At 33.0% G+C, this 14928-nt stretch overlaps 1 protein-coding gene across 1 annotated transcript in view; it reads left to right on the top strand.

Moving 5' to 3' along the window:
• Positions 1-13962, top strand: part of LOC124359351 (high-affinity choline transporter 1) — an 82675-nt gene extending 68713 nt beyond the window's left edge. Inside the window, exons 9-12 of the mRNA XM_046812027.1 lie at positions 1889-2106; positions 3989-4092; positions 5742-6008; positions 6705-13962. Coding sequence (XP_046667983.1) covers positions 1889-2106; positions 3989-4092; positions 5742-6008; positions 6705-7014 — 899 coding nt within the window. The 3' untranslated portion in view covers positions 7015-13962. The remainder of the gene's footprint in view (positions 1-1888; positions 2107-3988; positions 4093-5741; positions 6009-6704) is intronic.
• Positions 13963-14928: the final 966 nt, after the last annotated feature.

Here is a 14928-nt window from a genome sequence, read left to right as displayed (position 1 = left end):
TCAATTTGATGAGGACTCTCTGAGCCTTTGGCTAACAGACTTTACAAAGATAGTGTTACGTGGTATCAAAAGTACTACTCACCCAATAAGTCCGTATGATTTCAATGAACGCACAGGTCCCCCTAATTGACGCTTCAACCCCAGTTGATGTGTTTTCAGCTCTTTTCCCCGACGATCTAGTTGACAAACTTGTGTTTGAAACCAATGTTTACGCTACCCAAATAGGTGGGGGCGTTATCAGATTTCCAACAACAAGGAAAGAAATGAAAGTGTTCTAGGCCTAAATATCCTAATGGGATAAAAAAATAAAAAAACTTCCCTCCTACCGTGATTACTGGTCTTCAGAGGCAGATTTGAGAGATGACTACATATCTTCATACATGTCTGTGAACAGATTTGGCTGGCTTTTTCAACAAATTTACATATAAACAATAATAATGACATGCCCGAACGAGATTCTCCTAATTATGAACAAACTATATAAGATCAGGCCTCTCCTAAACAAGCTTCAAGAAACCTACAAAGCATGCTATGCTCCATCTCGATTTCAATCAATTGATGAGAGCATGATTCCATTCAAAGGTCGGAGTGGAATCAAGCAATATATGCCAGATAAGCCAACCAAACGTGGGTACAAAGTTTGGGTGAGGGCTGATGAAAAAGGCTTTATCAGCCAATTTCAAATCTACGAAGGTAAAAGGGCTGGAATAGTTGAAAAGAATCTTGGGCAAAGGGTAGTAACAGAACTCACTGAAGAATTAGTAAATAAGAATTATGTAATATATTGTGACAATTTTTTTAGCCCAGTCAATCTAATGAATTTACTTACAGAAAAACAATATTCAAGCTTGTGGTACAACAAGAGCTGACAGACAATTTTTTCCAAAAGAGTGTTTGCCTGAAGGGAAACATAATGAATCAAGGAGAACATGACTTCATGTCAACTATGACTGGAATTGTAGCTGTCGAATGGAAAGACAAGAGAGGTATCTACTTTCTTTCTAATTACCACAATCCTAACGAAGTGACAACTGTAAACAGAAAACAAACGGTGAAATTGTAGCTGTTCCATGCCCTATATTAGTAAAGGACTACAATGCTCACATGGGCTATGTCGATAAGGCAGACATGTTGAAATCTACCTACTCAATAGATCGCAAGTCCAAAAAGTGGTGGCACAGAATCTTCTGGCACTTTCTGGACACAACCATGTAAACTCTTTTATCATATTTTCAATGCTATCCCAGGGAAAACCACTGACACTAAAAGAGTTTAGGAGAAGCGTGTCAAAAGCCCTCTGGGAGTACCTCGTGGAGAAACTAGAGGAAGACGAAGTTCTTCAACTCCAATCAACAACTACAAACCAAAGGTTCCACAAGAACTTCGTTTTACGGAAAAAATGCACACATGCCAGTAAGAGGAACGTCTCGACGTTGTGCTCAATGCTCCAGCAAAGAAGAAGTTCATCGGTCGAAATGGGTATGTGAAACGTGTGGTGTTTGCCCTTTGTTTGAGTGAACTAAAAGAATTGTTTCCGAGCCTATCACCGAAAGGAATAAATAAAAAAGTGTCCACATATGAAGTAATAATAACATTATCAACACAATCAGTTTTGGATTGTTAGAATAGTCATTTATTGATTGTATTAAATAAAAGTTGGTGGAGAAAATTTAATTTTATTTGCATACACCCAAGACCGTACTTGCAAAGTGGTTATGCAGTGAAACCACCTCAAAAATAAATATAAATTATGATTGACAAAATCTAAAAATAAATGTACTGTACTTACAAAGGTTATTTCTATAGGGAAACAATATAAAATCACTAAAATATTTCATTTTTTTGTAAAACGTGCTTCAAAGGGTTAAATACAGCAAACATATTTCAGCATGGAACGAGACGGCCTACAAAGGACCCTATCCCTTGACTACCGAGGAGACCAGCATGATACTACCCATGGTGCTACAGTACCTGACCCCGGACTTTGTGTCGTTCTTCGGTCTTGGAGCAGTGTCCGCCGCCGTCATGTCGTCCGCAGACTCCAGCGTGCTCTCCGCCAGCTCCATGTTCGCCAGGAACGTTTACAAACTCATATTCCGTCAACGGGTAAGTTACCTTCCTCTTCCACCCAGGAGACCACTGCCATTACTTATGCCACCACTGGAAATGTTCTGTTTTCATCTATTTCAACCGCTTCAGCCGAATATCAGCTAGATACTTTTACATGAAAACTACTATAAATTCGATCCTCTCTCTAAAGTTATCTGTCTCTACCCTACAGTTGTACTTCCGCCACGCAAGTGAGTGATACTCACGTTGCCAATACATGTCATACACACTTACTCTAAAAGAATTTTGTAAATCAAGCGACGAAAATCACACGACAATCTTACAATATACTTCCAGGAGAGCCAATTTCAACAAGTAGTTATATCGCAATTTTGCTAACTTCGCAACGTGCTTGTACTTTAGATGCACTTTAATTCTACTAATAAAAGTGGCACTTTGAAAGCGGGCAGGTCAGTCTAAGTGTAAATATATTAAAGTTTATATTACTTCTTCTACTTGATATATTCTAGAAAATGTACTTTAATCGATGATTATTAACATTTAAATTTCTATTTATCTAAGGATGTCCGGGTATGAACAGAAATTCTAGTAAAAATATACAGACCCACTTTAGTCAAAAAGTATGTTAATCAGAATTAAGGAAGGTTTGAAACCCAAAGGCCAAAATTCGATTTTGTTTGATTAAATTTGGTCCATATCCAATTTGAGCTAGACTCTATTTTATAAGTATCTATTGAGTGTGTATTTTTTTTATTTTGCAAATTAATTAGAGGAATGAAGTCAGGAACCTACTGGCAATCGCGCTGACTGGCTGGTATCGACGTATCGAGATTAAATATATTTGAGTATTAAAGGTATTGAACTTCAGTTATTAAAGAGAACATTTTACTGTTCCCAGACATTTCACATGCGCTGTACAGCAGCAATGGCCATTTTCATAAACATGTTAGAGTTATGAATAAAATTGAAACCGATTTTTAAGGGCTTGTCATCTCCAGATGTTTAAAGAGTATTTATACTCGTACATCAACATGTAAACATCGTGCTAGAATTTGAAAATTCAGTTTACTCGTCAGTATCCTACAGTTTCGAAACGTGCACTGTTTATGAAGCCGTGTGATTCTTTAATTAGGGGTAAACCGCAAATTGTAAAGTGCTGAAAAGATTATGTGTTGTATTTGGAAGAAACTTTTTAAATGCGTTAAGAGCAATGTAATAAAAACCTTGAGAATTGAGAAGCAGGACAGTGCCATTGAGCAAACTGTTAAAGGGAGAAGGAGATAGAAGATGAATACGATACCCTTGAAGAGTTACCTAAGTAATCCTTCTTATTCAACTGGTATTACTCATATTAAAGGTGGCTTCAATACCGTATACATTGGTTTAAACTTTGAAACTGGTTTTCAAAGTTCATTTCACCTTTAAGTACATTTTTTTAGAAAAGTCTTACAAATACTTTACGTTTTTAACTTGTTAATCCTTAATACTTAACAAAGGAGTTTCCTAAATAAACCTTGTTTAAAATGTATTAAATTAAGTGGTATTAAAAATATTTTCAAGAGATGAAAAATAGATTCTTAATGTTTCACAAAGTCTTATGTTAAAATGTAGGCATAACTGAATGTGTATAACATAGAAAACAATTACTGTTCTAATCCTATAAGTAATTTATATATGTCATTGACTCCCCGGTCTAGGCCAGATTGTAAACGGCCAACTTTTAGGTGGCCCTGAACAATTTACCATTAATTTTAGTTTGGGAGAAGTTGATTAAGTAATCGGTTTTCCCTACATTGTAAGTTATTTTACTAGATTCAATAACATACTATCAAAGCATTAATATTTTCCGAGGGTTTTGTCGAGATTAAAATAGTGAGATATTTAACTAAAGGTAATTGATCTACTTAAATGTTTACAGGCCTCAGAGATGGAGATTATCTGGGTGATGAGAGTTTCGATCTTCGTGGTCGGAATCCTGTCAACCATCATGGCCCTCACTATTCCCTCGATATACGGCCTCTGGTGAGGATTACCTTAGTTTATTGCGTTCATTTTATCTGGTGTACGTCAAAAGTACATATTTTGGAGATATATAGCCTATGGTATGTGTAAACAATGGTGAGATTCCTCTTGAGCATTTGTTATTTCCAACAAGGTATTTTTTCACACAATTTGTTGTGTAACAGACTTCGTTAAGATTACATGCAAAATATCAAGCATATAGCTCATTTAATTCTCTAGATATACTGCGGTCAAACTGAAAGACGCTCCACAGATAAGGTATTTACATCCTCCTGGCAGACAAAACACATTGTGTCAACCTATTGAGTGGTAGCTTCAAAGACACTCTCCTAAATTCCAGGGATGGACATGCAGTATCGTAGAATTTATTTTGGCTATGTAGAAAAGTCTCTGGAGATGATCTTTATCGAGGTATATTGCCACATGATACATTCACTTTTTGTTCGTCGAGTTTGGTTTCATAGCGGTGTTATAGCGGTTTGATTAAGGTGGTGTAAGAATTACAACATAAGTTGCGCTGAAATCAGACCTTTTCACCAATATTTACTAACGATCAGCCCAGTCCCGTACAGTGACATGCACCATCATCGAATTAAAGTGGTGCTAATATATTAATGAAGCTTCTGCAGTATTTCAAGTCTATAGCTCAATTTGTTTTCGAGATATCTTGCGGATAGACAGAAAGAGTCAGTCAGACAGAAATACAATTTTTCCAGCTCACGAATGATAGGCTTCGCTAATGCTCATCCAAACAATATATGGTAACTTTGGTAAATTATATAAGCTGCAATTCATGTAAACATTCTTTTATATTAGTGACTAAAAAAACTTGCAATGATTATCAAATAAGATGAACAGTATTAATGAAGCAAAGACAGGATTTATTTACAAGATTCGGGGAAGCAACCCAGGAACGACGAGAATCTAAACTCATTCTGCGTTAATTTTGCAATGTTTTCTTAAGCTAACTTCGACGATCGCTCTCCTGATTAAATGGAAACTTGCTAAGTTGTATTGACTGTTTGTCCATTAAAAGGTTTTATAACTTTGATTACATTTCTGATAGAGCAGACGCTAGCCTACGTTGCCCGATTATCGACTTTCCAACTTTAGAGTTTTCACAGTTTGGTTTAGTCAGAAAGCACGATTTTTAAGTATTTCTAAATAATTATAATTACTTAAGAAAACCTAATGCTTTCTGTATAAAAATATGTCTTTTCCTACACACGTCATTCATAAACATACTATAAAAATATATATTCAACCACTGTTCCATTGTGCCTTATTTCAAGATGATCGCAATTGTTACTTTTAATGCCAACGATTCTTCAATAATGATGATACATAGTTTTCCAAACTTTAGAATAGATACGATATAATTGATTTTAATTAATCTAACTCAAAACCAATTGCACCATGTTAAATAGAATCAACATTTTCAGTCTATTTTTCATGTCGAGCGTTGCTGCTCTTGGGTGACCTTACCGATCCTTCCTTTCAAACCCGCCTACCACTGGTGGTGATTCGGAAATCGGTATTTGGAAAATATGTTTAAATCTAGCTTTTCGTTGTAATACAATAGTTTAATTTGCAATATATTACTTTATCTATAGCCGAAAAGTTTATTAACTTAATTGTTTTGTCTGCAGGTCCATGTGTTCCGACCTTGTATACTGCATACTCTTCCCTCAGCTGTTGATGGTGGTGCACTTCAAACACCATTGCAACACGTACGGGTCTCTGGCGGCATACATAGTAGCGTTCGTAGTGCGGATGTCGGGCGGGGAGCCGTTGTTAGGCTTAGCCCCCACCATCTACTATCCGGGCTGGGACGGCGAGAGACAACTGTTCCCCTTCCGTACCATGGCCATGCTCGCCTCCCTCATAACGCTGGTCGGCGTGTCTGCAGGCACCAAGTCAGTTCACTCAGGGTTCTCTTTATTGTTATTAGTATGAAACCTGAAGGGAAGTTAATAGAGTAGTGTTGTTGGGTATATCACAGGGTCCTACTCTATATCCTAACGTTTTTAGTAATTCCCTGAATACTTCTAATGTATGAAGAGTCCGTTACTAAGTTAGCTATGAGTAGGTTGAATGTTTGTTATAACTGCTTACTCCCGCGACTCTCATCCTTACGTTGTACTTTTTGAAAACATCATCATTATGCCATCCTCTTATTTTGGTCTAATAAATGTGTTTATAGATATTAAAAATATTTTATTCGTTAGCCATTAACAATGTAAACAAAACCATGTTTACTTTTCTGACAGATGCAAGTGATTCTCGACAAGTTTTATAAGAGAAAGATTATTGACTATTGGTAGATTAAGAATTGATAGCATGCACCTCTGAAACTTTAAGATTCTGTAAATAATTTTAAACGAAGTTCTATATAATAATTTAATACAATAAACAAACATAACACATCTCTATCCATTTGAGGCTTTCGTAGATAAAACTATCTAATGATCACACAATACAGACATTATACAATACAAATATTACAATGGTGTTGGCTGTTAGATAACTTTTTAGCTTTAAAAACGTATATATGTTGAAGCAGTATATGATAAGTGCGTTGAAGCTGTGAATGGTTGTTGGGCTTCTTGCAGGCACGTCTTCGAGACGGGGATGCTGGCACCTGGCTACGATTGGTTCCGCTGCGTGGTGAATATCCCGGAGGATGTGGTGCACGTCGGAGAGCCGGCCGAGGGGGAACAGATGTCGGTGATGACGAGTGGCGCGGGCGGGCGAGGCTACGGAGCCGCCACCATGGTAGGCAAGGACGAGATGAACGGCAGAGTGAATCCCGCCTTGGAGACGGACGACGACGACCCGGCACTGGACCTCGCGGAGCTCAAGCGACGAGGCACAGGAGGTGGCGGCGGTGGCAACATGGTTCCCGGCCAGACCACTCTGTAGACTGTACACACTGCTCACTATACAGGTGAAAATGTTTGTGAGGTCGCGGACTGAGCAGAAGCAGCAGAAGTGTCATCCCAATAGCAGAACAACCGGAGTGGCAGAGAGGAAGGGAAACAATTGTATAACGCTCTCTATGACTCCAGAATCTCATGGTCCACAGGGGCTGTACGCTGCTACTGTGCTGTCATGGCAGTAACTATAATCGCTCCTTGTAATTGTGCGCTGTACAAACAAATACACTTGATTCTAAAATCAGCAGTACTCAAGTATCTAGAAATGCTTGCTTTCTAAAAAGAGACTGAAAATATCAATTATGAAGTTGTTTACTGAGGTGATACAGGAAAAAAAGCCGATTAACCTTTCCTCCAAGAGGACATATCCATATTTATATGATCAATCAAAACGTAGCTTCAACTGATAGGAGGTAATGCTGCATGGTAGTGTATGATTCAAATGATTTTATTCAAGCTTCTTGACATAAAAACAACAGGCTACACCAAATATACATAATTCAGATAAAATTTAGCTCACTCCAACTACTGCGCATACTCACACAACTGACCGCTCCATGACAAATACTTTCACCTGTACACGATGACCACTTCTGTCCTGGACGACCACAATTCAGCCACATCAACCCATCTTTTGTTATTGCATTCTCAAACATATGCTCATATTTGACTCGACTGAAGAAAGATTCGACCCCGCTGTTGTATAATGGGAACCAACACTCTGAAGCGCACAAGGTGTGAACAATAACCTTCCATCAATCCAAAATTTGTATCTACACTCATTCATCTCATATATATGACAAAACGATTTTCCATCTTTGAAAATCACTTTTTTGGATTACGAAGAAGCCCTAGAAAACAACAACACAACAATTGCTTATGTTACAGCAACAATGTTAGTTCTTTTAGAAGTAAAAACAATTAAATGACTATTTTAGGTAACAAAAGTCCAATAGAAGAACTTGTGATGCTATGACAAATTACTATTTTAGCTTAGATAAATCACTATTTGAAAAATCTGTGATGAAAGATACATATCACAATAGATTATATTTGATAAAGCTGATACAGTTGAATGTGTTTACTCTTGATATATATTTACCTATCCTCAACCTAGCTGGTAGACAGATGTGGTCTGATTGACAACAACAAAAGTATATATTAATTGATGTACCTTGGATTATTAGGTTTAATTAGGTAAGATTAGTTACTGTTTGTTAGTTCTAATTTTGTATAGTTGTATATCCCTAAATGTAAAAATAACTGTGTATTATAATGCAAGTTACCTACCTGCTTTTCATAGTTTGTTAGCCATTGTATAATACATTTGTGATCAGGATGGCACTGTTAAATGTGTATGGTGAAATAACTAAGTTTGGAATAACAAAATAATTAAACTATTCAACATCAACGATGTTTTAGTATAAAATGTACGTTCTTAGAAGGGCAGCTCATAATAATGTAAAAGAATAGGCACAACGGCATCGAAGAAATGGTTACATTTTTTTTGCGTACCTTTATAAATGTTAATAATACCAAGGTATCTAATTATAGTGATCTCATTTGGAGTTAAAGCCACCGAAGGCAAATCTGTGTTTAATTTCGTTATAATATAAAAGATACATTACATCAGACAATATTATTTTTTCATTTTTATTTTTTTCAACTTCTCTACATAGGTGCATCATTTCATTTCTCATCAAAGTTATATATACTAAATCTATTGTTTGATTTAAAATGCCCTTATATTTCAGTTTTTGACTAAGTCGATTTTGTATGTAGTGCTCTTAGCTAAGCAATAAAGTAACTGAACTTGGTGTCACTGGTTATTATTATATCATACAAGGTGGTGGCCTAAGTGACCAAGTGTGAAAAACATATTTGGTCAAAATCATACCTGTCTTTAAAAAGTCACTAATTATGGAAAACTATGCTGACAGTGAAAAAATACAAGCTATAAATGCACAAAAGTGTCAACTTATTCATAATAACTTCCTATTAAGATTTATCTGATTTTACAAATAATGACAACATAATCATTGTTATCACCTTCAGAAATAGAGTAAGCCTCTGTAACTGTACTGAAACTTTAAAATAGGACTCTGTTTAATCAGAGGGTTCAGTTATCCCTATATAAGTTGCAGATGATGAATTTAAAACATGTGCGCCACCCTGTGCTATCAACAAACAAATTAAGGTAGTATAATCGATTTTTGATTGGAAAAATATGTTTTCTTTTAAATTTTAGATTAATACGCCCTTTTATATAACTTGTCAGTATACAAAAAAAAATTAGCGTTTTTGATCACACCATTTTGTTATTTTTTTTTATTACAAATATTTAATAATGACCCTTTTCTTTCTCTTTTTTCTTTTTTTTCTTTCTTATTTTATGAACTAATTATGTCATCACTTGATGAAGAGGATAGATTTCAATCCTCAAAACGTGTTATTCGTTTTAAAACATATAGCATTGGCAAATGTCCCAAACCTCGTTATCCATTCAAATCTCCCATCATCATTGACAAATTTTAAACTATGGCACTTATAGTGTGAAACTTAGGTAATTTTGTTATCAGGCTCAAAATTAAAATGGCTAAAAATAAAACTGTAAAATGAGTATTCAAAGTAGTAATAATTTCAGAAATTGATATGTTTTATGACTTTTAACAAAAATAATATACTTTAAATTTAATTTAATTTAATAATATGATTAAATAAGATAAAATATTTTTATATTATCAAGCATTGTTATTATTTCTATTTTTACTATATAGCATATTCTGTTTCAAATTCCTGCCACTCTTCGTGGAATACTCTAAAGAGTTTTTCTAATTTTTCTGTAACAAAAGTAGTATATAAAAGGTCTGTAACCAGATGTTTTTTTAAAAAAATATTCCAACCAAAAACCAACTGCACCACCTTAAATTTACCTTGATTTGTTCTACCATCTGGTTAACAAAAACTTAGTTAAGAGAGTTCTACTGTAAAAACAGTTCCACAACATTATTTTTGTTTATATTGCAACAATCTTGAATATCATGTGTTAGATACTAAGTGTATTCTTGAAATCTTAGAGTTTATCATCACATTAACTGAATAAACTTTAATGTGAATGTAAAACTTTATTTTTACTTTTATATAAAAAAATATATAACTAAACAGTTTGATGATCTAATTACCTATTTAAGTTTAAAACACTCCAAATATATTGTTCATAATTATTACTATTTTCATCATTTTTTCCGTAAAATATAGATGTAGTTTGTTTTTGAACAGAGCATATTATAAAAATTTTAAAAATTCAGTATTCAATGTATTTTTGAGTGTCTTTGACGTTCTATTTGTGACCAATGATGTTTTCTGGTATTGGAGTGCTGACAGTACCTACAGTACACAATAGGTACCAGACTGTTGACTGCCGACCCTTTAATGTACGTATTGTATAGTAACGCTTACCTGTGCTATTGCTAGTTGTAATTAATGTAAATTCGTTAGATTTTAGGTTGTACAGAAACAAATACATATCATTATGTGCTCTAACTAAATTTATAAGATTGGTAACCGTTCATCTATCTGTATTTACAAAGTTCTCTGAATGCCTTACACTCATTGGTTACATTATTTCAACCAATTTGATTGGCTAAGATGGCACCAATCGAACTCAATACGGTACCGTTATCTTGATCCCTATTGGTCAATCTGTAAAGCATCTGTATTGTTAAGCAACCTATACATATCATACATTGGCCTAACTGAGTTCTAGGTGTTGTTGACTTGTTATTGCTGGTGTAAATGTGTTGCTTCCAACCATATATTATATATTATCATGTAATCAGTATTAAACGATGTATTTCAATTTATCATTGATATATTTTATTTCTACGAGTACTCGCTGTATCACCAACTCAATATGCCTAAGTGTTGTTTATTTATTCCTTGTTGGGAAAGAGTGATTTTTAACTTGTCAATATGCAGAGTATATTTTATTTTTTATCTTTATTTCTAGGTGTAATTTATTTTATATATGTAATTTTCAATACAACTTATTTTCCATGTATGTCTTTGTTGTTAATATTTTTAAAGTCTCTATTTTTTACTATCAACTTAAAACAGTACCAAATAAAAATGAATGTAAACGTTTGTTAGAAGGTACTTAATGTGTTATAGATCTTGTCTTGATTTAACATGGTATTGCTATGAGTAATTTGTTCACTTACCATGTTCGTAAAATAACTTATTTATAGATGTAGTAAAATATTGTAACTATTTATTTTAGGTTCATTTTGTATTGTTTTAGATTCTATCATGATGAATAAATAGAAAAGTAGTGGAATCAATTCCAATAATTAATTTTAGTACTTTTCTATTTACAAAAATGTTGTATTGGGCTTCTTTTACGGACTTGTTACGAAACATTAGCCCCTATGTTAGTGTAAATAATCTGTAATAATTTATTTATTAATTTTACTAATTAATACAAAGTCAGTGTCTTGTATGAACAGTGTTCCAAGAAATAATAAATACTGATATTATTTTCTTATATTTAAGAATAAACATGATTTATATTAGGTAAGATAGTTTTTGGTCTGTATAAAATTGTTGACGCATTTCAGAGATTTAAATCGATTGGTAACAAAAATAAGATAATATTAATGATAATGATCTTTAAATATTTTTAGCAAAATGTGAATATTCTTTATTATTTAATAATGTACATTTATACATAGATACAAAATAATGATAGAAGAGTATATAAACAAACATAAATTGATAATAAATGCATTAAAATGTTGTTGTGGTTTATCCAATTGTTATTTTATTTGAAAGTAACTTTTTCTGGAGAGTGATTGAACACTCACTGAAGGCAATTGGGCTGTGATGTGTGTTAATGTATATCAATAACTAAATTCTGTTATTTTTATGTTGTTTTGTTGGTCACAGAATATAGTGAAGAAAATGTTACTGTATAATATATGTAATGAAATTCTATTGAATTTTTATATTCCGTTATATTTTACTAATAAGAGGTAATATGAATTCACAAGGAAAGAAAGATGGTCAATAAACAAGTCATGTTGAAATACAGTTATTAAACTAAATGTAAAATTTAACTTTATTTGTTGGAAATTATTTTTGAATAGTAGTCAAGTATTTAACATTTAATACTTTTACCCAATTTATTGTATTATTTACCCTGTTCATTAAGTTTAATAATGTGAGAGCCAAGTGCGTTTTAATAAATCTTAAATTATACTTTGAGTATTCAAAAACTTACAAATGTTATACGTGAGCAGGAACATCACACTGTGGATTGATCAAAGAAATTTTTATTTTAAGGTACAATTTTGATACATATGTATTCTTGATACAAACAAACATAGGCCATTAAATTCCAAAAGATCATAAATAATTTAAGTTATTCCCGTTACAATAAGCACAATTTATCTCAAACATATTCAATTATTATTTCTTGTAATCCTTACAACAATTGTAAAACTATATTATACAAAATTAATTCAAATAAAAAAGATGTATTAATTTTGTATTTTAACACTGTATTTATTATTTGGATATGATGTCCTTTCAGAAATAGAGAAATTTAAATAATGTATTAGACTAATTTTAAATACAACGATATATTAAATACATTTGTAACTGATAGCAACATTATATAAAACTAAGATAAACCCTATTATCTTCGAACATAAAATGTACTTACTACAAAAATAAATAGAATTCTGATATTAATTGATGTCTTGCAGTTTAAGAGCATTAATTTAATTGAAGATAAATTAATGCTCTGTATGTTAATACCCAAACAATAGCATTGTGGTACAAAATTTACTTTTACTGGAGTATATATCACATTGAAGTCTGCATCTGCATATTCCTAATGCCAGTACGTCCTTTAAAAGATTAAATATTAAAACAGAACATTAAAATAAAATGATAAGACTATACCAGGAATATTTAAATAACATATTTATAAATAAATTTCACAACCATTTAGTTTATTTATTTATTTAAAATAATTGTTTCTGCAATAATATTTTTATGTATATCATTCAGTTTTGTATATTTTACATTAGCTACGCACATACCACTCCAGATTGTACAGACTATGTAAGATGTGTTATTTTTTTATTTATGATGATCAACTCCTACTTAAGCAGTGATAAGAAAGTGATAAAATTTATTTCTATGACCTTTTAGAATTCTAAAGTGCCCTGAAATATTCTTCATATCAAGCAATTTTAATGTTTTGTACTTATGTTTTGCACATAATGTTTTTCATATATATTTTAAACATTTATATAATTTGTCTATATACTTCTTAAAAATGTATTTTTAAAATCTTTTATGAAAAACTCGTTACAATTTTTTGTTTTTAAATGATACTTTTTGGGTCATAACAATTTATTTAGGCCTACCACTTTTCTTATCACTCTTTGTGTTTAAACCTTTGACTCAAAGGTAAGGCTCTCAAAAATGTATTTCTATTTATTTCCATTCTCTACTGTAAGAATGTGTCAATTACTATTCTCAAAACCAAACAAATATCCTTTTTAACTCTGAGACACTGACCAAATCTTTGTAAATCTTTTGTGAGACGTCTAGAAAACGTTTTTGGTCTTATTAGTAAAAACAATACATTTTCAAATTGAATACAGACTACCTTGTTTTGGAAATTTTTGTAGAAAAAATCTGTGGGACTGACCGTACTATAGTTGCGAGTTATGTAGGCACAGTCGCAGTTGCGTATTAGCTTAGTGGAGTAACAGTAAAGTACCGAGCCTTACCGTTGTCAGTGTCGCCACCCGTATCTATGTCAAGTGTTACTTACCAAATCTAGTTGTATATAATGTGTTAGATCTAGTCTTGTTAGAGCAAGGTTACCTCAAACATGCAATAAAATGTACTGTTCAATGTATGTTTTCTTTAATTTATCTTCCTCAACGCTTTACTCTGCTATGAATATAGTACTGGAAACATTTGAAAGAACTGTGACACTATGTAACAGAACTATCCAAAACAACACTACCAATTCCTCGAAGATAATATTATTGCTGATTTAATTATGTTTTACCTTAGTTGTTTTATTATTACTAACTGAAGTGGTTAATGCTTCATATGGTAGGTAAACACTGAAGTGTACAGTGGTTAGTTGCTGTCAATTACATAGCATTAATATCTCGATCACAGAAAATACAGAAGTTATAGAAGAAATTATTGTTCACATTAGTACCTGGCAGTCAGGCCTAGTGTTGTCTGTAATTGGTGGGACTAAGTCCAAAGTCACATACAAATGACATTTAATGCATTGAAAAATTATTTTCATTCATTACAGTTTGACTATTTTATCATTTATTTTAAGGAGTGAATCCACCATGACTATGGAAGACAGTTCTATGCCTGTACTTGAAGAATCAGATCAAAACAGGTGATAGTGAACAAAACACTATAAAGGTTTGACTACACAGTGGATGATTGTAAATCATCAATTTTGAATAATTAATTTTTAATCCTTTTTTATTATCAGTTTTTTTTTTTTTAAGACTGCATTATAAATTTGGTGCATGTTACATAGGTGGCTCTGTTCCAGCCACCTCCAGTCAATGCGGGTATGGGAAGGTACTCCCTAATGTCTAGACTAACAGCCCTTTTAACTCTAAGGAAGCTCCACCTATCCGACATTCTTCCTCCATAGTAGACTAAACCTATTGTTCCACCTTTTACTCAAATACTTCAGCATTTGCTGATGTACCACTCCCGGACATCCATGGGGTTGCCTAGGTGAAAGTGATACATCGGTTTGTGCTGTACTCAGAGTAGGTTCAACTGGGAGAACACCCCTAGTGTCCTCTCCAAGGACAGTTGGAGAAAGAAAGATATAGAT

Source organism: Homalodisca vitripennis, chromosome 4, assembly GCF_021130785.1.
Source record: "Homalodisca vitripennis isolate AUS2020 chromosome 4, UT_GWSS_2.1, whole genome shotgun sequence".
Lineage (NCBI taxonomy): Eukaryota > Metazoa > Arthropoda > Insecta > Hemiptera > Cicadellidae > Homalodisca > Homalodisca vitripennis.
The sequence above is the reverse complement of the archived record's forward strand: the minus strand, read 5'-3'. Positions and strand labels throughout refer to the sequence as shown.